Genomic DNA, 24,283 nt, shown 5'->3' with positions numbered 1-24,283 from the left:
GGTGCAAACGCCAATAAAGTCGTCTAGGAAGGAAAAGGTGGAAGGTCCAGCCTGGTCATATTTTCAGAGAGCTACCACATGGAGGAGTGAAAGGAAAAGAGGCAGAGCAAATAAAAGCAAAAAAAGAAAGAAAAGTTTGCTGGTGGTTTCCCCATCAGCCTCACTACCAAGACTGAGATAGCCTCCTTACGAAAAGACACTGGCTTAAGTACTTAGGTACCTAGTACCTAGAGTCGGTATATCCAAATACCCACTGGACTAGAAGCGATCTAATCTTGCTTTGACACTTGTCAGGGTTTGGGGCTACCTGGAGGAAGGTATGGTTTGGGAGTTGGGTGTGAGAAGCCTCGCATCGGGTTTTCGAGAAGGAACGTCGTTGGAAGACCGGTGGTTCCAGCCGATCTCCAACCGGGCGGCGCCGAAATTCAGCCGGAACGGCATGTCCGGCCGAATTAATCGGTGCTGCTTCCGCACCGGAACGCTTTCGTAGGGTGCCTTCAGACATTGCTTCAGGGGATGCTAGCGCGGCTGGGCTTGGTAACCTTGTCGTCTCCCCGCTGTGATCGAAAGCTACCTAAACTGCCCTTGCGTGGCGCACAGCACACCCGGCCAGAAGTGGACAGGTGCGCAGGGTGAAGTGGGCACACAGCGCACCAGGGCGGCCCCACCGAGCTGAGCTGCGAGGTGCTCCAACCCAGCACGTCGTCGCGACCGCAGCTTTCGCGACGATTCCATGTGCTGCGAGCATCATTGGCGTCCACCAACCACCCATCTGCTGCGACACATTGCTGCCAACTTTGTCACTATCCCTATTAATCTTTGGCGAAGAATGGTATTCTTCATACCGCGACAGTTCAGAGATATATAATAAATCGCAAACTTACCCAACCGCCTCTCCGGCCCCCACGCAACCCTGTCAACGCCGTGAACCTCTCCGAAAACGACTGCACAATCCCGCTGCACCCTGCTTGCGACCTCATAGTTGCCCTTTGTCTCTCTTTCTACCTATCGAAGCCTCGACATGGATGATGATGATAGAGGTATTCCTCACAGTCTTGTCATTTCCGGAAGCCTGCTGACTCCCCCGGCGCACCAGATTCCAATGCGAGCTCCGACAATGATCAGAACGACCAGGACGAGGTGATGGAGGATGTAGACGATGCAGAGGGAGATATGGAAAACGAGGAAGAAGATAATGACGACGACCAAGAGGATAACGACCGCGAGGAAACAGGAGATGACGCGCAAGAGAAGGGTGATGTGGCAGCTACAAGAGATGCAAGAGTGCCCTCTAGAGCCGGTTCGGCCGGCGCCGGGGGATCGCCTGGGGGGAAAAGCGGCGGATCACCAATGCTGTCCTCAAGTCTGTTCCCGAGCGTCCGACCTGAAGCCGTGAACGCCCGGCTGTACGATATTGTGCCTACAATGGCTGCGCCGCAGGCTACGAGTGTGAATGCTGTAGCCATCACGCCCGATCTTCGGTTCTGGATGACGGGAGGCTCCGACGGATACATCCGAAAGTATGACGGACCCGGTACAATAAACGGTAAACAACTGCTCACAGTGGCGCAAAGACACCCCTTTGTCGATAGTGTCGTCAAGGCGGGAATTTTGATGTCATACTGGGAGAATGAGGAGCCAGGACCACCGAATCCAAGAGGCAACGAGGAACATATCCTGTCGCCCGTTTACTCATTGGCTGTCCACTCGCAGGCGCTATGGCTACTTTCAGGTCTCGAATCTGGTGGCATCAATCTCCAAAGCGTAAGGCATGATGAAGGAAAGCGCATTACGTGCCTGCAGCAACATACCAATGCTGTGAGCGTTTTGACACTGGCCCAAGACGAGAAGAGCGTCCTGAGCGGCAGCTGGGATAAGAATATTTTCGACTGGGATCTCAATACTGGCGCTGTCAAACGTTCTTATGACGGCAGCGGAGGTCAGATTTCTGCCATCGAGCTCCGGCCAGTAAATGGTGCGCCAATTCCTGCCGAGGCAATGGAGGAAGACATCAAACCTGACGCAACCTTCACCTCAAATAACAGCAAGCCTCCTCAGAACGGCCCCGTGGATGATACCAACGGCATTGAAGTCCCGCCTCCTGCGATGGCTGGTGAGAGCGCCGAGGGACAAGCGTCACCCGCACATGAGTCGCTTTTTGGTGGTAGTGACACAGGCTCGCTCTTTGGCGATAATGTGGCAGGCAATTATGGCGGCGATGACGATGACGAGTTTTCTAGGGCGATGGGAGACATGGGAATGCCCACTCTCCATGATGGCTCAGGGCAGGACGGGGGTATGGACCACTCTGCCGACATCGACATGACAAATGCATTCAACGCCGATGCCACCTCGGCGCCAGCGGTTCAGCCCCTAGGAAGCAGCAGTCCCGAAGTCGCAAGACATCAGCCTCCAGCTCCGGCTCTGGACGCGACCGCGGCAGACGGACCCTCGGCGCAAGACAGCGCGGGCGATGCTACGGCACAGCTGCCTGTTCCCGACTTTCCAGAGATCCCCGCCCTACCCGATATGCAGACAGATGATGCAGCCCCCGGGTCACCCTCCATGATTTTCGCCTCGGATCCTCCTGCCCCGGCCATGGACCCAACTCAATCAGCGGATACAATCTTCTTCTCCGCAGCCATAGATGGCACAATCAGACTTTGGGATCGGCGGGTCCAAGACCCTGTTGCAAGGATAGGTAACCAGCGAGGCGTGCCACCTTGGTGTATGGGAGCCTGTTGGAGTCCGGACGGGAATTGGATCTATGCTGGCAGGCGAAACGGAACGGTGGAGGAATACAACATCCACAAGGCCAGAAGCGGCTGGACGCCGGAGCGGACGCTCAAGTTCCCGGCTGGAAGTGGAGCCGTAAGCGCCGTACGAGCGATGCCGAATGGCCGCCATCTCGTCTGGTAAGCTACCAAAAGCTGGCATGGAAATACAGTTGTGAAGCTAACATAGGCGCAGTGCCTCCCATGATATTCTTCGCCTGTATGATCTCAAGGACACGCGGGCTTTCAAGCATTCCACCGTCCCCTTCCTGATCATTCCTGGGCCCCCTAGAGCCGGGGTCATTTCATCACTCTACATTGATCGAACATGCCGTTTCATGATCTCAACTGCTGGAACGCGCGGTTGGGAAGGCACGAGTACCGAGGTTCTGATTGGTTACGAGATCGGCGTTACCGAAGAAAAGTGAGGCCTTGCATTTCTACTCTTGGTCGGCGGTCGAGGAAAATAGAGTGGTGATGATGTGTGGAGGCGACTCACGTTGCCGAGAATATCAAAGAGAGAGAGGAGAGAGAGAGAGAGAGGAGAGAGAAAAACAAAACAGAGGACGGAGTTTGGAGAAAATGTTGACCTGCAATTTGGAGTCTGGGGGTGACTCATCTTAAAGTTGTAGCGTTTTCGAAGACCTTGGGAGTCTCAGAGCCTACTATCAATACCCATCTACTAGTGGCTTGCGGACCTTTTCTATCTGATCAATTCGTCTCTTGCGCTTCGATGGTCGCTAGCTTACCGAAATTACGACGTAGGTATGGGCTCTTCACTGGAGGCCCCTCTGAGGCTCTCCGACCGTCTGAATCAATATCGCAACTTCACTAACACCAGCTGGCACCTAAGTACCTAGGTGAAATATTCATCATTTCCTTGCAAAAGACTTCTCCGTGTGTCTGCCATTGCTCTTCGCATTCCGGGTATCCAGAAGAGGCTCTTCACATTACGATGCTAGCTTTCCTCACGCTTGGTTTCGTCTTCCCTAGGGAATTCTGCCATGGTTTTCTGAGAAATCAATGGTCAAGAAATGAAGACTTGTGGTTGTCCGGCATGGGAGGCAGCGCCCAATGTCCAATGTAAGGTAGTTTGCGGCCCTTCTTCTCATGTTTGGATCCAAGTCCACAGCAGCGAGGCGGGGAGCACGAGAGGGGCCCACGGACAGTTGGGGTGGTCAAATCAAGCTCAGGGGAGGGTCTCGGCATCCTCCCCCAAGGACTTCCCCGCCAACCTCGAAGCAACCGCTATCTCCAACATCCCACAGTGGTCTAGCGCGCCGACCACATCCCCACCTGGCTGATAAGCCCGGATGGCGGCATGCCCGCCCAGGCCTTTTACCCCAGATTGGCTTTGGTCTTGGACCCGCCGCCTGGCAGCTCTCTGTTAATCTTCAACACACCAAAACACCACCTGCCACCTGCCTCTCCCCCCCCCCTGTAGACCGGAGATTCTCATATCTCTGAAAACCTGCTGACCACTAACCTGCCCTGGATTCGAATCCCTTAGTCGATAGAGGCTGGCCACTCGGGGCTCGCACCGGTCTTTGCCGGCGATGAGGGGTCCCGATACCGTTCCCGTTCGATGCGACACGAGACCCGGCCAAGTCCTCTGCCTTACTACGGCTGCTGTTCTTGAAGAGAAATAAGATAACCATGCCTCCCCCACACTCGCGCTCGTCCGCAACGACTGGCGCACAAGACGACGAAATTGAACCTCTTCTGCGGGGAGTCGATACTTCATCTTACACTACCAGTTCCGCAATGGCGTCCAAAGATGTTGAGATCATTGCCGTGGTTCCGGATGCGAAGCCCGGTGCCGATGATGCTGCCCTGGCTGAGGCCATTCGCCTCGAGCACAACTTGACATTCTCTCAGGCTGTCAAGCTTTACCCCGCTGCCATTGGGTGGTCTGCCTTTGTGTCTATCGGGGTCATCATGTTGGCGTTCGATCCGCAACTGCTCGGAAACCTCTATGCTACGCCTCAATTCCAGAGAGATTTTGGTTATGAGTATGAGGGCTCTGTAAGCTGTCGTCTCCTTTTATATGTAAAGTCTATACTGACGTATCATAGTACATCATCAGTACGCCCTTGCCACTACTTCATTTATTGTAGCACTTCTCTTATTAACATGTCTTTAGGTGCTGCTTGGCAGACCGGACTTTCTATGGGCAATCCCGTTGGTCAAGTTGTCGGTGCCCTCTTCGCTGCATATCCCATGGACTGGTACGGCCGAAAACTGACCTTTGCCGTGTGCGTGGTGCTCACCGCCGGCATCGTCTTCATCCAATTCTTTGCACGCTCTCTGTCTGTCCTCTTGGTCGGCGAGCTTCTCGGCGGTCTCGTCTTGGGCATGTATGTTGTCATCGCCCCGGCTTACGCCTCCGAAGTTTGTCCCACTGCTATCCGTGGCCAACTAACTTCCTACGTGAATCTCTGCTTCGTCATAGGCCAGCTCCTTGCCAACGGCGTCACAGCAGGGACTTCCAAACTCGACACACATTGGGCGTATTCTCTACCATTTGCGCTTCAATGGTTCTGGATCCTTGTCATCCTCCCCGGCCTGCTCTTCGTACCAGAAAGCCCGTGGTGGCTGGTAAGAAAGGGGAGAATGGACGATGCGAGGAAGAGTCTGAGCCGTCTGGCGTCCCAGAAGGTCAACATTGCCGCTTCTTTGGCCTTCATCGTAGAGACCGATAAACTTGAGCAAGAGCTGGAATCTGGCAGCACATACACAGACTGCTTGAAGGGCGCCAATTTGAGACGGACGGAAATATCTGTTGGTGTTTACTGCACTCAGGTCCTCAGCGGCATCTATCTCATAAATTATGGGACGTACTTCTTTCAGCAGGCAGGCCTACCTACTGACAAGGCATTTGATATGGCCATTGGCTTTCTTGGTAATTCGCCAACCCTTTGCCTTTTCTTGAGATCATGAGCCTTGGCTAACCTCAGCAGCTGTTGGATTCCTCGGCACTGTCATATCCTGGTACTTCATGATCCATTATGGCAGAAGAACCATTTACATCATCGGCCTCGCCACCCTGGTATTTCTGCAGCTCCTCATCGGCATATTAGACTGTGTTCCTGGGCGTCCCTCTGGCGTGGCCTGGGCAGAGTCATCCCTCATGCTCATTTGGAATTTTGCCTACGACTTGTCCGTTGGACCCGTATGCTTCGTCCTCATATCAGAGGCTTCCGCCACAAGAGTGCGCTCCAAGACGATTGCACTCGCTACAGCTGCCCAGGGGGTCTTGGGGATCATCATGACCGTAGCGATCCCGTACATGATCAACCCAGATGAGGCTAACATGCAGGGGAAGCTCGGCTTCTTTTTTGGTGGGCTGGCCGGGTTATGCTTCATCTGGGCTTGGTTCCGCGTCCCCGAGACAATGGGCCGCACGTACGAAGAGTTGGACATTATGTTCGATAGGCGAGTTCCGGCGCGTGATTTCAAGGGTTATGTTGTTGACGGCATCACTTCTGCCGATCACTAAGACCAGCAGCACTCCGATGAGGCTTTGATTGGGAGACGCAGTCGCCGCAATGGCTACTAGAACGACACCAGTATGAACTTTGATGTTTCTTCGCACACGCACACGAACACGCTACACGTTCAGAGGACTTCCATTGGGACTGTTTACAGTGATGTTGACTTGCTCCTCGCACAGTTGAAGAAGCCACTAGGCTGGCTAACATGGCATCCAGTTAGTCATAATAGCAGGCAAGAATGTGTGATGAACTCGGTGTATCTATTGCCATGAGATGAAATCCTCAAAGTTTTATTCGGACCTAAAAGCAAGGCTTTTCTGGTCATTGGAATCATGCATTAAAGCTACGACTACACAAGTCTCGATGGCTAGCAGACCGCAGTCATACATCCTCCGTTCCGAAGCTAGAACCCTCCGAGGCCCTCTCAAAAGCTTCCGCAAGTGGGAGGAGGAGAGCGGTGCCTATTTCAGGTCAGCAGGATGTCCTCCATGAATGAAGGCCGCTGCGCCACCCGGACGATGCCCCGTCAAGACACGGCGACACCAAAGATCCTGTCAGACCTCCCAAGAAATTGCCCTACCGGCAAGAAAGACGTATAAGAACCCAATAACACCAATAACAGCAAATACTAGGTTAAAAGATTTGTTTGCATCTCGAAGTGGGAACCTGCAGACTGATCCGGTGAAGTAGCGTCGATTCAGGCGTCTCAACACCCTTGGCCCTTACTCCTTGTCCATGTCAACATATCCAGGAGGAACTAGAAATCACGACCAACCACCCTAGGAAGCATTCCATAGTTGTCGAGCGAAGATTTGGTCGCCATCATGGCCACGGAAAGCGCGCGTACGCTCTTCTTTCCGGCACCGGAACCCCCAACACCGCTTGCCCGCTACCGCATCCTCTCCCCCAACGCCGCGATCCGCGTCTCTCCCCTTCAAATGGGAACCATGTCCCTGGGGACAGCCTGGTCGGACGGCATGGGCCCCGTCGACAAGAACGCCGCCTTCGCCCTGCTGGATGCCTACCTCGACGCCGGCGGCAACTTCTTCGACTGCTCTAACGGCTACCAGCACGAGCAATCCGAGTCCTGGCTCGGCGAGTGGATGAGCCTGCGCGGCGTCCGAGACCGGTGCGTCGTCGCCACCAAGTTCTCGGCCGACTACCGCATGCACTCTCTGGGAAAAGGCCGCTGCCCAAACGCCGGCGGCAACTCGCGCGCCTCGATGCACCTCAGCCTCCGCGACTCGCTGGCGAAGCTGCGCACCGAGTGGATCGACATCTTTTACGTCCAGTGGTGGGACTACACGGCCTCGATCGAGGAGGTCATGGACGCGCTGCACAACCTCGTCCAGCAGGGCAAGGTGCACTACCTCGGCATCTCAAACTGCCCGGCCTGGGTCGTCAGCGCGGCCAACACGTACGCGCGCGCGCACGGAAAGACGCCCTTTTCCATCTACCAGGGCTACTACAGCGTCATTATGCGCGACATGGAGCGCGACATCATCCCCATGGCGCGGCAATTTGGCATGGCCGTCGCGCCGTACGGCGCCGCGGGCATGGGCAAGTTCAAGACGCGGCACATGATTGAGGCGCGGCGGCGGAGCGGTGACGGGCAGGCGTTCCGGCACCTGGCAGACCAGACCGAGACGGAGATGCGCGTGAGCAAGGCGCTGGCCGAGGTGGCCGAGGAGGTCGGCGTGACGTCCATCACGGCTGTCGCGCTGGCGTACGTCATGGCCAAGGTGCCGTACGTGTTCCCCGTCGTCGGGGGCCGCAAGGTCGAGCAGATGCTGGACAATATCGACGCGCTCAAGATACAGCTCTCCGAGGCGCAGATTGCGTATCTCGAGAGCGTGGAGAAGTGGGAGCCCGGGTGGCCGTACGATGTGATGGGGTGGGATCCTCACGTGTCCGGGACCCCGCCTCCGTCCATCGCTGCGTCGGCCAGGGTGGATTTTGTGAGGCGGCCTAGAGCTATTGGGTATGATTGAGTAGAGATGTGATGCTTGGTGCTGTTCAAGGCGTGGGCATTGGGCTTTTGGTGGGGGGGGGGGGGGGGGGGGGGGGGGGGGGGGGGGTGGGGGGGTGTTGGGGTGTGGGGGGGGGGGGTGGGGGGGGTGGGGGGTGGGGGGTGGGGGGGGGGGGGGGGGGGGGGTTGCCTTGCCTGGTTCCGTCCGTTGACGGAAGTTTGGGGTGGCTTTTATGTACTGTGTCGAAACACGCCTGCGGCAACATATGAGTGGTGTGATACCGTTTTTCGCACCGAAATCCCAAAGCCTGGGTTTGTAAACATGCCAGCGCTTGTGGGAAGAGTCTGGAGGATGCCAGCGATATATGTGGATGCCACAGTGGAAGCGTCGGACAAGACGAGTGGTATAAACACCAAGCACGAATATGAAATGCACCAATTACCGTCGAGTGAAGTCTCTTGAGCCACAATTGGGCGTCGTGCTATTCAACCAAACAATTCCAATACCTATGAATTCGTCAAACTTGGTCAGGTATGCTACCTGCTCGTACGTTGCACTAACACCTTACATACCTACTGAAAATACGGATTAGCGCAGTCCAGACTAAATGCGTCGTGGCTTCCCCCGGGGTCTCAGATGTCGGAGGAACTAAACAAAAAAAACCGTTGAACGACTCACCTGCATCGCACATTCCCGGGTGCTTCCCAGGGGCGGCGGCAGCGGCAGCGGCAGCGACCTCGCCACCACCGGTCTTGAAGACCCCACCCGGCGTCCAAGGATCATCGGCGTCGCCCTGGCCCAGCCAGCGCCGAAGGGAGTACGCCTGACGGGCCGGACCCGAAACCACTAATGCGACCAAGCTTGCCTCGGCCCGTTCCCCGACGACTGCCGCTGGCGTTGTCGCCGGACGATTGATGACCTCGGTCATATCGATGCCTTGAGCTGTCTGGATGATGGGAAAGCTGCCACCCTTTCAGAAGGTATTTCTCCAACAAAGTCTCTTCAACCCCTCTCGCCCCCCTTCCTTTCCTTCTCATCCTCCATACGAATTGAAACAAACAAACGACAAGGTCCGGTCTGCTGGGTGACTCACCACAAGGCTGTTTCCGTGGCGCGTCACGGACCGCGGGGAAGCGAAGGACGAGTGAATAACAGAGTGACAAGCCCTACTTATTTGAAAAAGATTTGGGCATAGCAGGCATGGCCCGGAAGATTGGACAAGGGTCTCGAAAAACCGCGAGAAGCTGGCAGAGGCAAGCCGCCAAAGCCCAGTGGAAGGAAATATCAAGTCTGCCGTCCAGAAACAACATTCGTCCAGACAATGTGCTTTGAGTAGAAGCACGAAGTGATCCGTGAACATGGCCGCCTACATTTGATTTGCAACCTCCTGCTGCTTCCAGAGAGGCGCCGTGGATCGATTAGCTTGCTCGACACCGGACACGATTCGATCCAGCGTTGTACACTGTTCACAAACAACTTCTGTCAGGTCGTACTGATCCAAATACTTGGACGAGCGCTGCAGCTTCTCAGCGGGCCAAAGTTCGCATGGCAATGGGCAAGACAACTTCCCGATGGCAGTTGGAAGCGGTGGCGAAAAAGTGTTTGCTCTGCAGATGCCGATTGGCCATATTCCATCCTACTGATTCATCTGTTGTCGAGGTGTAATGACTTAAGCAAGCGGGAACTCGTCTCGGATGCTGCTGCGAGGTGATAGCTTTCCAATTCACCCGAGCCAGCACCCGCAAATGGACAGTCACAAGTCGAGTTTGTACCAGCGTGCGAGGCGTTGTTTGTCTGTTAGCGCAGCGCGCTACTCCCTCTTAGCCAAGAGTCGACGGGAGTGCACAGGAGGGAAAATGGACACCAGAGATGCAACGCAATGAGCTTGATTTGATTCTATACATCGCATTTTAACATTCGCCACCAGCCGTAATGGAATACCTCTTTCGTGAGTGACGCCTCCCTCTTCTTTTTGGCCATCCCTTTGCCAATTCGTGTTCCCGTCTGATACCTGGTCCGTTCCGTTTTCGCCCGAATCCGTGGCCTAAAGAAATGTTGATTCGAATTTTTCGAGTCTGGTCCCCCACAAGGCGATTACCATTATATACTATATTGTTTGGCCAGCAGGCGTCGCTAGCAGCAATGCATGTGACAATTGACAAAGAAAATGACTTTTGTCTGTTTTGCAAGAAAAATGAAAGTGATCATGGCCCGACAGGGGCATTGTAATATTGTACAGGCACCAGCGGCCAATCTGTTGTCATTGGCGTGGGTTGTGGTGCATTCTCGTCGACAACTGTGCTAGAGAAACTCTCCCAGTCCTCAAACGAGACCATATTTTCAGGCATAAATTGGAAATTCATTGGTTGGCTTTCTTGTGGTGGCGGAGGAAGCTCCCTATCCAGTGATGCGCGACGCAGAGGTTCGGTGTGTGCGCGCGGCTGTGGAGCGTGGAATAAAGGTTGCGGCATCATCGACTGAGCTCTCATCTGTTCCATGTACGGAGAGGGTGATGAGTCCTGTGACGCCAGGACTGGAGGTTGGGGTGACTGTGTCGGAAGAGTCTGGGAGGGTATCGAAGGAGGAGGAAGAAGAGGCTGAGGGGGGTATTGCTGAGGAAGAGTAGAAGGAGGTGCGTAACATTGAGAATATTGCATTGGCGGCGAAGCCGGCACGGGCAGGTAAACGAGGTCCGCGAGCTTGTAGGCAATCAAGACGATAGACTCGGCCTCGGAGCTAGATCCAGAAAAGAACTCGAGTAGGTCTTGAAGTTGGCCTGGGCTCTCGTTCTCCATGAATCCTTGCGCTCGACCGGTCTGTGTAGGATTCCAACTAAAGTTGGGCTGACGTCCTTGGAACTCGTTGGCCTTGGACATGAGCACGTCCTTCCAAGCCTCATGGATCAGAGGCTGGTGGAGTAAACCGTAGATGACCCTTGAGTGCATCCAATCCGACTTTGTTTTTCCTGATTCGAAATGTCTGGCGACGTGCTCGACGTGACGTTCTCTCGAAGGATGGAGGGCCGAGCAAAAGCCGCATGCCCAGTACTTTCGGCGCTTCAGATATTTGACGACCTTTTCGGAGTGCGGGCACGACTTGCAGCCGTGGGAAGCCTTGTGGTGTTGGTTGAAGGTATTTGCTCCCCAGAAGCTCCTGTTGCAGCCAGGCTCGGGGCAAGGGTACTTCTTCCAGCGCTCGTGGAACTCCTCCTCGTGACGCTTCCAGTCGTACTTGCGCTTAAATCTCGTTTCGCAAGAGGTACACCAGTAGAAGTTGAACCGGCCGGGACCCCAGCCTGTTTGAGCGCTTGCCACCTGGGGCACGCCTCCGGGAGCTGCTTGAGGTGCGCAATGCTGGGTAGACGGGGTTTGAGAAGCCTGGGAGTAATGTGTCGCGACGGTGGCGTTAGAAGCGGCGGAGCCCATGGACCAGATACTAGCATGGCCGGAAGAGCCCGAGCTCGTCGACGATACGGAGATGCGTGGTCTATGACCTATTTGGCCATGGCATATTGCTGAAGGAACGAGAGGGAAGTTAGCAGGTGTGTTTCTGAATCCCGTAAGGGGCAGGCAGGCTGTTGGGGGAGGAGAGAACAAACCCCGTGTTGAAGCATCCTCCATCGGAACGTCCTGTGGTGCATGTTGTTGTTGCTGCTGTTGGTGCTGCAGCTGCAGCTGCAGCTGCAGCTGTTGTTGCTGTGCTGCCTTGTCACCGGCTTCCCACATCTGCAATAGTGCCTCACGCGAAAGTCCAGAGCTTTTCAGAGCTTCAAGCGTTCGTCTAGCATCCGCCAGCACGTCGGCCGCGGCATCCTGCATGGGGTGATCCATCTTGAAGGGTGTTCCTCTCTCCACCCTCGCTCAGCCTAGGCGGATTAAAAGCTTCGCCGGCGTTCTCGGGCCAGCTGTTGAATGCTGCAGTTCGACTGAGGCGGCCGTGTCAAGGCGAATCGTCGTGACGTTAGGGGCGAACGTATACGACCGGGGAACTATCGATGTCGGCAGTTATGGCGGCTATGGTTAAGATGACAGAGAGTTTGTTGGCGTTAGGTAGTGAATGGTTCGTGTACAGGTAAAAACGAGAGTAAAGCGGGAAGCTAATCGGATGAGGTGCAGGGCAAGCCCGGGTTAATGATGCGAGAGAGAGAATGATTTTTTTTATTTTAAAAAAAAAACGAGAGTGAGAGATGAAGTTTGGTCAAAAGCTGGCGGGGTGTCTCTCGGAGATATAATAATAGGAAACGAGTGTGGGTGTGGATTAAAGGGCGTTGTGGTTGGTGTGGTGAGGTCGGAAAGGTGAATTGAGGTGAGGTGAAAGGTAGGTGCGGGAGGTGCGTGGTTAAGATGAGATTCCGGACGGGAAAAGAAGTTGGTGGTGTTGGAGTTCGGACGCCTTGGTGGGAAGCGAGAGGAGGCAGAGGAGCAGGAAGGAGGAGGGAAGGTGTGTGCTTTGGGATCCCAGACCCCACAGAGCCAGCGCCAGAGCAAGAACCAGAGCCAGAGCCAGCACGGAAGCTTGGGCGAGTTAGTCAGGGACCTAGCGCGGAGAGATGGAGCGAGAGGGAAGAGCTAAGGGGTCGGGTACCTTGGAGGAGGTGATGGAGGAGGCGTGAGATTGGAGAGTGTGAGGCGTGCGGAGAGCAGCGAGGTGTCGCTAGGAAGGAGGCGCGAGGAAGAGCGGGAGGGAAGGGGGAGAGGAGAGGATAATGAGAGGGAAACATGAGGGAGGGAAACGAGTAGGAAAAAAAAAAAAAAAAAACGTAGGTGCTAGGGTCGCGGGAGTTGGAAGGCAAGGCAGGTAAGATAGGTAGGTACTTACTGTACGGATACAGCAGTCGGAATGATCCCTGTTCGTACCTGGACTTTGCGTGTTGATTTTGCTGTGCTTCTTGCTCGTCTCTTATTGACCTGCTCTAAGAAGGTACCTTAATGCTCCCCTCCCCTGCTTCCCACTTCAGATACCTTCCTTCCCTTGAGGTACCTGATGATTGACCCTTATGTAAGGTGCCTACTGACTTGTCCCAGGGCCCGTCCGAGTTAGCGATGGGAAGGAGATCTGGTTCATCCATCTACCTTATCTTGTTTAGTGGTGGGTAGCCGAGTTGAAGGCTGGGCATGCTTGGTGTAAGCCTATAACACACCAAAGACGAGAATAGTAGATGGGACAGGAGATAGCAAAAGAGAGAGAGAGAGAGAGAGAGGCGCCAAGTTGGTGGAGTGGACTACCTACGTGCCATGTTTTCGAGCCAGATTGCGTGCGTGCGTTTTGCGGGTGTGCTTCTGTGTCCGTGAAGCCGCTCTCTGCATATGCAGGCAGACACACCAGACAATGAATAGTCACTCACCTTGTTTGGATATCCCGCTGGCACTTGTCAATCCCGTCCGATGTTTGAGCGCCAGCAGACAGCATCGTCGAAGACGTGGCACAGAGATGATGACAGCAAGCAATGGTAGACACAGAGAGAAAAACAGATTTTCATATCCCCTGTCGGTTTCTTGTACATAGTAAGCTGTCCCTGCTGCGCGTCCCTTTTCGCATCTTCGTACGGGGGTCGGTACCTACTCTGTACTCCGAGATACTCCGTACTCAAATGGTACAAAGACGCCGCCCCCGTAGAAGAGGTGCGCTCCGGCGTGGCCAGTCCGTTCGTAGAGTACAATACCCGCTGGCTGTGCTCGCTGGCAGCTCCGACGGGCATGTTTCACTCGTTGGGGACGGTGGGCTGGCTTTGGAACGCGCCCGTAAGGCGTTGAAGCAGGTAGAGTGCCACGAGTGCTGCCATGTTGCGTTTGTACAGGTGTTGGAAGTAGAGGGGGGCGTAGAGACAAGGGGGGGAACTAGGGGGGTATCGCGACCGAAAAGTAAGAGAACCTGGGCCAGGAGCAGGGTCGATCCCGCCATGAAACGAACCTCTCAGCGCGTCGTCGTTCGCCTACTGCAGACCTTCATTCTGTCACCAACGGCGGGCTCGCGCTCAGCTCATACTCTGCGCCATCATCGTTGAAAAGAAAGTGAGTGTCACGCGTTTGATGCGGCTATTGAGACGGCCAAGTCTCTCAGTCCATCCGGATACGCTCGGTCGATTCAATCCATTGTCATTCTAGTTTTTCTTTTCTTCCTGGGGTGGAGGAGAGGGGCGGGGGTGTGAACGAAAAAAAACGTCCATTTGGCTTATCAAGGGACGAACGTCTGTTTGTCTCAAGACCATCAATTAGGAGACCAGGTGGGAATAGTAGGGACGAACACCAGAAACCAAGAATGGTCCGAACGGTTGGAGAGACACTTCAGCCTCGCCGGGATCAGGGGACTAAATCCATCTCATCCGTTATTCCTACGTACGAGCACATGTGTACGGATATTATAAGGTAGCACGATGCATTTGGGCAATGCCTATCCATTAGCTACGGGGGCGAAAAGAGCAGAAAAACACCCAGAAACCCAAGTAAAAGAAGGGGAAAGATCCGGATGGGGAGGAGAGTGCTGGGCTGGGAATGCGAGTGATGATGTGGTGCAATGGGACGGGGGACTTAAGCATTGATGGAACGTGGATGAAATGGAATGCAAGGAATAGGGACGGAAACGGGAGCGAAAGAAAAGGCGACGGAGGAGAGAGACAATGGACAATGAGAGAGTGAGCCGAGGGATCTACCTGTACTGTACCAAAAAAGGGACTGGGATCAGGACCGACAAGGTGAAAGTAACAGGGGGTCCAGGGGGCGGGGGGGATAAGATGATCATAAAAAATTAATCAAGTCGGCACGTCAAAGCTCGAGCCAATCTCACCTTGGGTCCAAGTTACCCTAGGTCGCTATGTTACTTTGGGGGTCAATCAACTTGAGGTTCAATGTGCACCTCAATCGCTGTCAAGCTTCCAACTCATCACATGATGGACCATGGATAATGGCAGCTCAAATCGCAAACGTGACTGCGTGGGGTTAAGGCCCTCAGCCTAGGTAGTGATTTAGCATCAAAGCTGCAACAGATTGTGACTGTCAAATTGTCAATGTGCACTCTTGTTACCTCAATGGGAAGCAAGCAATGAATGCAAGCAACGGGATCCATCATACAGGTCCAGTTCCGCTGCGCGCTAGCAACAAAACGGCAAGGCATCTCTAGGTATCCGTACGGATACGCGCAAATATCCCGTCAAGCTGCTTCGACCGCTAGAGGTACACGCTAGGAAGCAAGCGAACGACAAGCGAGAGGTGCAAAGAAGCAACGGGCAAGGCAAGGGCCGGATGAGCAAGGGGGAATCGGGATTTGTGGTGTCGGCGGATGGCAGTAGCATCGAGCACCTCCTCGACCTGGGTGAAGGGAAAAATGGTCGCCTTCCGTTGACTTACACACAAGGCCTATAAGGTAAGTCTCGACAAACCTCCCCTCCCCCGCTTTTCCATCGAAACTAGGTACTTTACCTAAGGTAAGGTACCTTACCTTAATGCCAAGGGAACATGATGAAGGCATCCTTCACTCCGCGCCAGAGGCCATACTATGTAGAGTCTAGGATCGCAATTCTATCGCCTTATTCCTTTGCTTTCCCACGTTCATTGCGTCGACCCGTGATTTTCTTCCACCTCGTCCGCAATGAATTTAGGTTGTCCATGGTGGCGCAATGCACGCTGCAGCGCCGGGTAGTGGGCTCCTTCCCAACGGCAAATTTGCCAACCGCTCCCCTCCTCTTTTTTTCCTTTTCTCTCCCTTTTTCCCTTTTCCTTTTTCCCACTATCCAAGGTCTTCGTAACGTGGTACTTCATCCAACCCCTTCTCTTTTGGTCCTGTTTCTCAATACTTCGTACCGACCCCGGCCCCTTCATCGACACTAGTCACACTACTCAGCATCGCTACACGAATGCCGATGCTGCACAGCTGAGCGATGATGGCGCAGCATCAGACTCGGCAGCACTGGGGCCGGAGAAACGACAGTGTGTAAATGTCTGGTCTGTCGATGCTTCGCATACAGCCGCGAATAAACTGGCCAAATCAAGAGAAATCGCGGGAACCAACTCCGATGTTGACGATTGCCTCGCCATGATTGGTCGACTCATCACCTGAAACAAATTCAGGACTGCTCACCGATACGCCACGGGGCAGCCCAGCGTTTCGAAACAAGAGCAGAGAGGGAAACACCAGGCAGTGCAGTTCCATGCATAATGGGCCACGGAGGTTCTGGCAGCTGCTGCTGTAGCACGCACTGTAAGGTATTCGTATAGAGTACGGATACCTGTACTGCCTCGTACTGCCTACATAGTTCCTAGGTATGCAGCCGATGTGCTTAATGGGATGGGATGGCAGGCCGCATGCCTAGAGTTTGTTCCTGATCCCAGACTCCTACCCGCAGTCCCGCAGTGAATAGGGGGCCTCTTTTACACGTGTACTCTCTCAGCGAGGAAGGAAGGGGTGTGTTCAGTCGGGGTCTTGGGCATTCTCGAAAGAGCCTCTTTTCGCTTGAGGTCACCTCACCACCTGGCACCTACAGATGATACCCTCGTCTCTTCCACTACTCAGGCACCCGCGCAAATATATAACAGGGATCTCCCAGCGAGCTTCGGAGACCATGAGATGATGTGCAAGGGGAGCCACAGGAAACTCCAGGGATGAGTGGCAGGGGCCCATTGCCGATTTGAGCCAGCTTTAATAAGATGACGGGATAAGGATGGGAAGGATGAGGGGAAACAATTAGCCACAAACTCGGGCTTGATTGGACGCCCGCTTTGATTGGACGGGATGCCGGTCGCCTTGATTATCGACCAAAAAGCCTCCAAACTCCAAAGAGCAAAGACATGACACAAACCTACCAGTACCTTAGAAGCTCGCGCCTCAAACCTACAACATACAGCATGCACCTCCGCTGTGGGGCCGTCCTTGGCGACAGCTTCCTCTGGGACATTTCAACCCTACTGTATCCGTATACAGCCACGAATACGTCAGCCCGCGCTGAGGTGTAAGGTATGGATATACAGTTGCCAATGTACCTCGCGACGGATACATCTTTCTTTTCTTTTGGCCAGTGGTCACCGACTCTTGCTGATACGGGACACAAGATCCAACACGATACGCATTGACCGACCATCTTCTGCCTCAACAGAAGGCCATGTCTCTCGCCGTGCCACGCCTTGCGCCATCCATCTTCTGCTACATTACCACCCCAACGTCCCTTTTTAGCTTCTACTGAGGCACCGTATCTGCGTCGCCGTTGCTAGCTTGTAGCAGCTTCGCCAACGTCTCTGCCTCATCGTGCTTCTTACACGAATATCCCAGCGGCACATCAACTCCCGATTGGAGCTAGCGGCGCGTCTCACATTATCAAGTCGCGCTTGGAAGTTGGCAGAGACGTGGGCTTAGGGGCATGAATGGGATTGTCGATGTCGGATGGTACGTCAAGTGGACGCGGACGGGACGGTTACAATGTACTATTCATTGCCAGGAACCGGCCTTTCTCATCGGCTCGTCTGGTCTCGTCTCGTAACTTTTTTTTTTTTTTTTGGACCTGCAACCTCCCGTCCATCAGCCATACGTATGATGTATCTTCTCACCACACTACGGAGTACTCTGCCCGTACTCCACTTCAAGCAACCCATCTAGATCCAGAAACCTGTGCTGGGCACGGCCTAGGTGATAGAATCGAGAATAGAAGACACGAAGGAGACCGAATGCGAGAAAGCAGCCACCAAGTCGACCAAGCCATAGTCACTTCCTCGCTAGACAGCGCGCGCAATCTCCCCAGGCACGCCCACGAAGCCAACGGCTCTCGAATTAGCATCATATCTCTGGCAATAATCATACGTCTCCAGCTACGTATACAAAAAATTCGGGATGACTACTACCGTCTACGAGTGTCGAATTTTGCATCGGGCATCCAACCAGGCACCGAGAAAGTCATTTCCTCTTGGGGTCAAGCACGCGGAAACAGTCTACAGATAGTAGTCTCAGTCTCTCTCTTGGAGGCGCCGGTGCCCCACTCCGCGCTCCCTCATGTGTCATGTCATGCCATCCCACGGCAACCAACACAGTCCACAATTCGAATGGAATCGCCCAAGTCTGCTCGTCCGCTGCGTGATCCGCCCGCGCTTACTTGTGCCTTGCAGTCGTCCTCGCAAAATTGCCTACTACGGGCAGGAGGCCTCGTCGCGGACCCTCGATTTCTGTGCCCTTGGGTTTGGTCGGTTTTCATTCTCTCTTCCACTGTTTCCTGGGTATCAGACTTTGCTACTCTGAAGCTTAAGACTGGTGCCACACACTCTCTCTCTCTCTCTACCGTTGCCGTCATGTTTCATTTGAACCAACCCCGAAGACCTTGCCTTTTCACGCGCTGTAGTGTATCCTCTCAGAATCCTATGCTGGAACGATACTTTGCGAAGTGGGTATGATATGCAGGCCAATCGCGTGCCTTGAGTACGCACGTATTGAGTTCGCCGAGTGGCAGATGACTCGAGTCTCACATTAAAGATCAGGGTCCGCACTCCATACCCCTTTCCCCCTTGGGGAAGAAATCGAGCGACGCGTTGCACGGACAACCAGTGGCAACACTATGGTACAAACATTGGACATCTTTGGCCCCGTATGGCATTGATGGGGCTTGCTCGAGGCCTGACCAACAACGTTTGCACTAACTGACGGCGCCTTTTTTTTTTGGTGTCTTTTGCTGATATTCTTTCAAGATTGCCAAGGGAAGTTAGAGGGTACCTAGTGCCTAAGGTAAGGTATGCTATGGAAAACAAATAGGAGAGCTTCCTCCTTCTTACCCTATTGTGTAAGATACCCATCGTGGGTACCTAGGTGATTTGGAAACCGGGGAAGGACAGCATGTCCAGGTAAGGTGTGGTCCGGGCAAAGTGCAAGCAGCTGTCGATACCGCGAGGCTCAGCCGTCGGACGGGTATACGTACAGACACATCGATGGACCTTATCCTCACCTACCTTATCCGTAGATCATAGATGGGAGAAGGAGAAGCGAGGACGGCAAGCTGTGGGTTGTCGGCGGAAGGTGAAAACCCCTTGTAGGTTCTTGCTGTATTACCGGATCCCTTAGGCGGGCGCACGCCCAGCTGGTCGGATCCGAAGCGCCGCCACGTTGTGCCTGCCTGCGCCTGTGCCGTTGCCGTCCAATCCTTGTCCAGGACTCCAGCTTCCAGGTCAGGTACGGAACCTGAGCGCCCTTGAGATGCAGGTGCGATTCGCCTCCACGTCGCTCCGCTGCTTCCCTGATAATAGTTTTACTCATACGGGAGCACTAAGGTACATGGTCGCCTCTTCAGACGAACCGCTCAATCTCCTGCAGTACCCCCCTCTCCCCCCCTCTCGTCCTCTTTCCTCACCATTGATCCCGGCATGTTTCAAATGCATTTCCCTTTTGAGACGTTTGTTCGTTTTCCTCTTACCAAACTCGCCATGGACGTGCTATTCATCGGACGAGGCATGGGAACCATGCGACTGAGCTGTTTTCATCCGAATTTTGCTCTGGCATATGTCACGTCAAAATCGCAGAGGTGCGCAACGCAATACGATGTCAACAACCGGCAAAGCTCTGTCCGGAGACCTCTATGAAGCCATTTGCCTGGTGAACCAACCAGGCTGGTCATCCCAGCATTCGCTCGCAAAAGAGCATGGGGGGCTGGAGAATGAACGGGGCCGAGCATCAGGGTCCCGCTGTCGAGTGGGCAATATTGAAATGTCTGCTCTTCTCTGACGGGACAAACGCGCCAGTTCCAGCACCCGAAGACCACATATCACTATCAAACCTTCTGGATGGTCACATTACAAAGGGAAGACGTCTCGGTCAATTAGGGATTCGAATTAGCCAGGCAAGCTTGTTTGCATCTTTACGGACGGGATGGATGGACACAGTGTACGTTCATCACACAGTACGAGTATGAAGACTACCCGTCTGGCATCGTCGCCCGTGGTCGCTTTTTACGGCTGATAATGCGGGACAAGCTATGAAAATCCCCCACAGCCGCCATCATCGTCCGCCCTTTGCGCGCCTTGCTTGATGCGAACCCTATCACCGATTCGTTTTACTCATCACTCATCGTTGACGCGGGACACTCCCCCAACCCCTATTCGGGCTCTATCCGCCGGGCCGCCTTCTTCGACAGACTGGAGCCGCCAGCAACGACCTCTCGGCGAGACTGGCACAGCTCTCACTGAGGCCCGGCGCGTCTTGTACGGCATTGGCTCAAAATACATAACTGCCTGGAGACAGTATATGTCTTTACGCTAAAGGCACTAATTCGCTACATCCCGCCGTCCGGGTCTTCGACATCAATCTATGACAGACACCCCCCTAAAGTAAAACCGAGAACAAATACACATCAAAAAAGACAAAAGAGGGCACGGCCCAGGACCTGAGGCCACCAACAAACCAAGACGAGCCTGCGGGATCGCGAGGGGGCCAGGTTCTATTCGCGGCGAGCTCGGCGGTGCACAAAATAAAATAAGATAAAAATAAAAAAGGGGAGGGGGGGGCGACGCGCAGACTTTGAGGTCCGAGAGCACTCAATCAGAGATTCCATGTTTGATGAGCCTGTGGGCTCGCAACGTTCACATGCGGTTTAGCTGCAGCTATTGGTGCCTCGATAAGTTCGTGCCTCCGAGATCCGTCCAACAGCCGTCAGCATATCAAATGATCTTTTGACGATCGTCCCTTGCCGAGACCTTGACTGCTGCGCTGGAGCCGGCTTCTGCAACGTTTGGTCTTGATTGTCTGCGCCAGTCGATGGATCTGATGAAACCCACGACCGACTCATCTAGCAGTCTGCTTGCTTAGTGGCGCCAGAGACCCGGATTGCCTCTGTTTTACCTTGGGCTACGTGGTTCGCTCCTCTCCCTATCGCATCTATTTGACCATGTTGAAGGTCACCCTGCATAGCATGCGGCGCCGTACATCACATGGCCGTGATGATATCCGTACGTTTTCATCCACTTCGCCGCCCCGACCCCGAGGAAGACGCCGGTTCAGTCTCTCTGCCCATCGCCCATGTTGTACTCGTGCGTTTTTCTGCTCCGGCACTGTCCATGGCTCCCGTCACTATCTCACGGTCTCGGACGCACTCACCAACGTTCGATGAACTACCAGCGTACTATCAAGACGCGGATCTCTCCCTACCACAAACATCTGTTTTTTTCGAGACTACTCCTTCGACCGGTCTTCTGTCATCGGTCGACCGCGTATTCTCACATCACCGAGGCAAAAGAAAGGTGGCTTGCCAAAGCAACACCAACCAACGCGCTTCCACTCTGGCTTGCAACTAGCATAAGCAGTGCCAGGTCCCGCAGCGGCAACGCCATCAAAGTCAATTCTCCAACCCACAGTCTTGGCTCCGCTGGCGGCTTCTTTGGGAAAACGCACCCCTTCAACTGGCTTACACTAGTACAGAGTCAATGCCAGTGCGTATGTTTCAACAAACGGGGCGGGCTACCTTAACACGAGGCTACAAGCAAGACCGACGCCTCTCTGCTCACTCTACGGTCCGTGTGAGCCCGCTTAAGGAAATTGGACCTGCAGCTAATCCCGAGGGCGTGGCCGCCAACTCCGGACGGGAATGAGCACACCGGCATGCAAGCAACACGCCCGAACCCGGCTCGGCTTCGCTCGATTTGGATACCTCGTCACGCCTCATGAACTCTGCGAGTCACACAACCGGCCTGCACCGTCCAAACCTGACCTCATCCCGCACATCGACCAATCATGGCCTTTGCCTACCTTTGAGGGCTGGAAGCCTCTTCGACGCCTCTCGTAGGCTCGTGGGCTCGTTGAGAATGTGTGTTGGACACACGCTATTCTTTTATCCAACGACAACCACCCTCGCAACCACCAAACACAGGCACAACGCCGACTCCGTTATGAAGGACGCCATATCGGCCGCCAGTTATCTGATAGCCATCTAAGCAACGTTTTAACCCGTTCCAAATGTGGCACAGAAAGACAATGGCTTGGACGATGGCTTGATGGAAGACACCTCCAGCTATGCGCTCCTGTCAATCCATCCATCCAGGTCCTCCTCCTCGGCTCCCGGTGCGGAGACTCCTATTTCTCGTCTCAATGGCGCGCTTTTCCTCTTCCGAGGCTGGGCTATACACCGAATCCCGGTCACCGAGCGCAACGGGGTTTCGACAGGCTGTTAATGCTCCAGGCTCACGGTCCACGGTCCATGGCCTCTGCCATCCCATCATGGTCCCAGAAACCGAGTCTGCTTCGACCTAAGACGCGATCAGATGCCCTATTTCAGGAACGCGCAGGCTTAGGGCCCGTTTTCTGCAAAGGTTTCGTCAACGCGTTGGGGCCCGTCGACGCCATCGCGACTTGACAACGTGGCGAGGTCAATCTCGACGACTCCATCGTGACACACAGCCCACTTGATCGCCTTGGTCTCCGAGATCTGCGGCAAGGGCCACTCCCCGCAGACTCTTCTCATGAGCACATCTTGAGCGCTCCTACCTACGACGCTGCGCTACGGGTTCCGCACAGCTTCCGCGACATGTCTAGGTGTCGACGGCCTCTACGATCGCGCTGAGCTCCTCGACAGACACCAGGGGAAGGCTGCCCGTCTTGATCATCGGCCGCATTGACGCAACCTTTGTCGTTGACAGACACACTGGCATGAGAGCCTCAATTCCGAGGAAGAAGCCTTCTTCCAAAAGCAGGCCGATGAAACACTGGAAAACTGTCATTCAGCTCCTAAAGGACAACCCCGCCAAGAGACCAGCTGAGATCGTATGTGCGGAACCGCGCTTTCTTCCGGGACTATCGGCCGTTCAGTGCGCTCAACAACCCTTTTACAACCTTGAAGGGTTGCAATGTGCCGATGAGCCGCCGAACGTTCGACCCTCTATCGACGTGACGTGACTGACCTAGACTCTAGGCTTATCTCAGCTAACATAACGCAAGGCGCCAAGACTCTTCGCTTATTCTGTACTGTGTTGTTAAATCCTCTTCTTTCCCTCCCTGAAATGCGCATCTCTTGGATGGGGTAACGAATGGTGCAACCTAGACGGCGGCCCAAGTTGATGCTGCTCGTCATGTGGGCCAGAGGGAGTCATGTGCTTTGGGCAGTCCAGAGACTCCAAGATGATCCCCGTTCCCCTCTGCTCAAAGGAGGAACAGAACCACAACGAATCAGTGTTATGGAGCCTCAGGGGTAACGATCGCCCGTGCTTTGCTGATCTCTTTCCAGGCTCGGGTATTCCCTCTCTCGATCAAACGCAGACCAACGAAAACTGTAGATGCGGATAGCCCAGTGGCAAAAAGCAAACATCAAAACAGATCAGATCAGCGATTGTTCCTGCATCTCTCTTCCCAGGGGCTCTTTCTGCCTAGTTTCTAGTTGAGTCTAGTGTCTTTTCGCACAAAAGGAACAGCATCATGACCACGGCGATCTACGCGTCTACAAGGCGTGCAAGGCTCGTTCCGCCCTCAGATCTGAATTGTCGGGGCTGGCTCGAGCCCTCTGGGCAACTCTGACAACGCGCGGCTCGCTTGTTGATTTTCAGAGTTTGGCCCTTTCATCAATCGATGAGTTTCGGTTCTAGTCTTTGTTGCCACGTAAACCTTGCCTAGCATCACTTGCGAAACCCCAACCAACGTCAAGAACCGACCTCGGGCATGGCGTCAAGCAGTTCACAATCTGAAAAGTTCCCGGCGGTCCACTTTTGGAGGCGGAGATTCTTTCAGCTTTGATCAAATTTTTAAGAAGTCGATCAAAAGTTTTGAGTCGGTGACGAGTCGAAGTCCATGGACCGTGATCGGGATCTGATGTAGATCATGATGCGTTTTCGCCGAGCTGAAGTCACATCACTCGTGTGGTGACCAAACCCTAATCGGAATCTTTGCAGCACAACTGTAGATCGAAGTTGAGCACTGTGGTACTTTATCACATGGTAGTCGCTGATCTGGGGTAGGTTCGGCCTTGGCGGCTGCAAGATGCACATATTCAGTTGTGCAAAATTCTTTCAAGCAAGACAGTTGACCGTAGACTCCCTGTACCTATGTAGCCAATACAGAGTAGCTCGGAGTTGAATTATGCCTCTCGTATCTTGCATTTCAATGA

General features: G+C 54.2%; 6 protein-coding genes across 6 annotated transcripts; 4 read left to right on the top strand and 2 right to left on the bottom strand.

The window, feature by feature from the left end:
- Positions 1-1,021: 1,021 nt before the first annotated feature.
- On the top strand, positions 1,022-3,202 carry CORC01_11342 (transcription factor SPT8; the record flags this gene model as incomplete). Its single annotated transcript, XM_022622967.1, has 3 exons — positions 1,022-1,040; positions 1,097-2,915; positions 2,971-3,202. 3 exons carry the CDS (start codon positions 1,022-1,024, stop codon positions 3,200-3,202), a joined length of 2,070 nt encoding a protein of 689 aa, XP_022470557.1.
- A 1,336-nt stretch (positions 3,203-4,538) lies between these two features.
- Positions 4,539-6,273, top strand: CORC01_11341 (sugar porter family MFS transporter; the record flags this gene model as incomplete). Its single annotated transcript, XM_022622966.1, has 4 exons — positions 4,539-4,799; positions 4,850-4,859; positions 4,918-5,676; positions 5,735-6,273. 4 exons carry the CDS (start codon positions 4,539-4,541, stop codon positions 6,271-6,273), a joined length of 1,569 nt encoding a protein of 522 aa, XP_022470556.1.
- An 819-nt stretch (positions 6,274-7,092) lies between these two features.
- On the top strand, positions 7,093-8,259 carry CORC01_11340 (aryl-alcohol dehydrogenase AAD14; the record flags this gene model as incomplete). Its single annotated transcript, XM_022622965.1, has 1 exon — positions 7,093-8,259. One exon carries the CDS (start codon positions 7,093-7,095, stop codon positions 8,257-8,259), a length of 1,167 nt encoding a protein of 388 aa, XP_022470555.1.
- Positions 8,260-8,802: 543 nt separating this feature from the next.
- On the bottom strand, positions 8,803-9,166 carry CORC01_11339 (uncharacterized protein; the record flags this gene model as incomplete). The annotated part of the gene is made up of 2 exons (XM_022622964.1): positions 8,803-8,810; positions 8,917-9,166. 2 exons carry the CDS (start codon positions 9,164-9,166, stop codon positions 8,803-8,805), a joined length of 258 nt encoding a protein of 85 aa, XP_022470554.1.
- A 1,276-nt stretch (positions 9,167-10,442) lies between these two features.
- On the bottom strand, positions 10,443-12,068 carry CORC01_11338 (uncharacterized protein; the record flags this gene model as incomplete). The annotated part of the gene is made up of 1 exon (XM_022622963.1): positions 10,443-12,068. The coding sequence occupies one exon, from the start codon at positions 12,066-12,068 to the stop codon at positions 10,443-10,445; it is 1,626 nt and encodes a 541-aa protein (XP_022470553.1).
- Positions 12,069-21,778: 9,710 nt separating this feature from the next.
- CORC01_11337 (uncharacterized protein) lies at positions 21,779-21,976 on the top strand (the record flags this gene model as incomplete). Its single annotated transcript, XM_022622962.1, has 1 exon — positions 21,779-21,976. One exon carries the CDS (start codon positions 21,779-21,781, stop codon positions 21,974-21,976), a length of 198 nt encoding a protein of 65 aa, XP_022470552.1.
- Between the last annotated feature and the right edge of the window lie 2,307 nt (positions 21,977-24,283).

This window comes from Colletotrichum orchidophilum (assembly GCF_001831195.1).
Source record: "Colletotrichum orchidophilum strain IMI 309357 chromosome Unknown Scaffold_121.1, whole genome shotgun sequence".
Classification (NCBI taxonomy): Eukaryota; Fungi; Ascomycota; class Sordariomycetes; order Glomerellales; family Glomerellaceae; genus Colletotrichum; species Colletotrichum orchidophilum.
The sequence above is the reverse complement of the archived record's forward strand: the minus strand, read 5'-3'. Positions and strand labels throughout refer to the sequence as shown.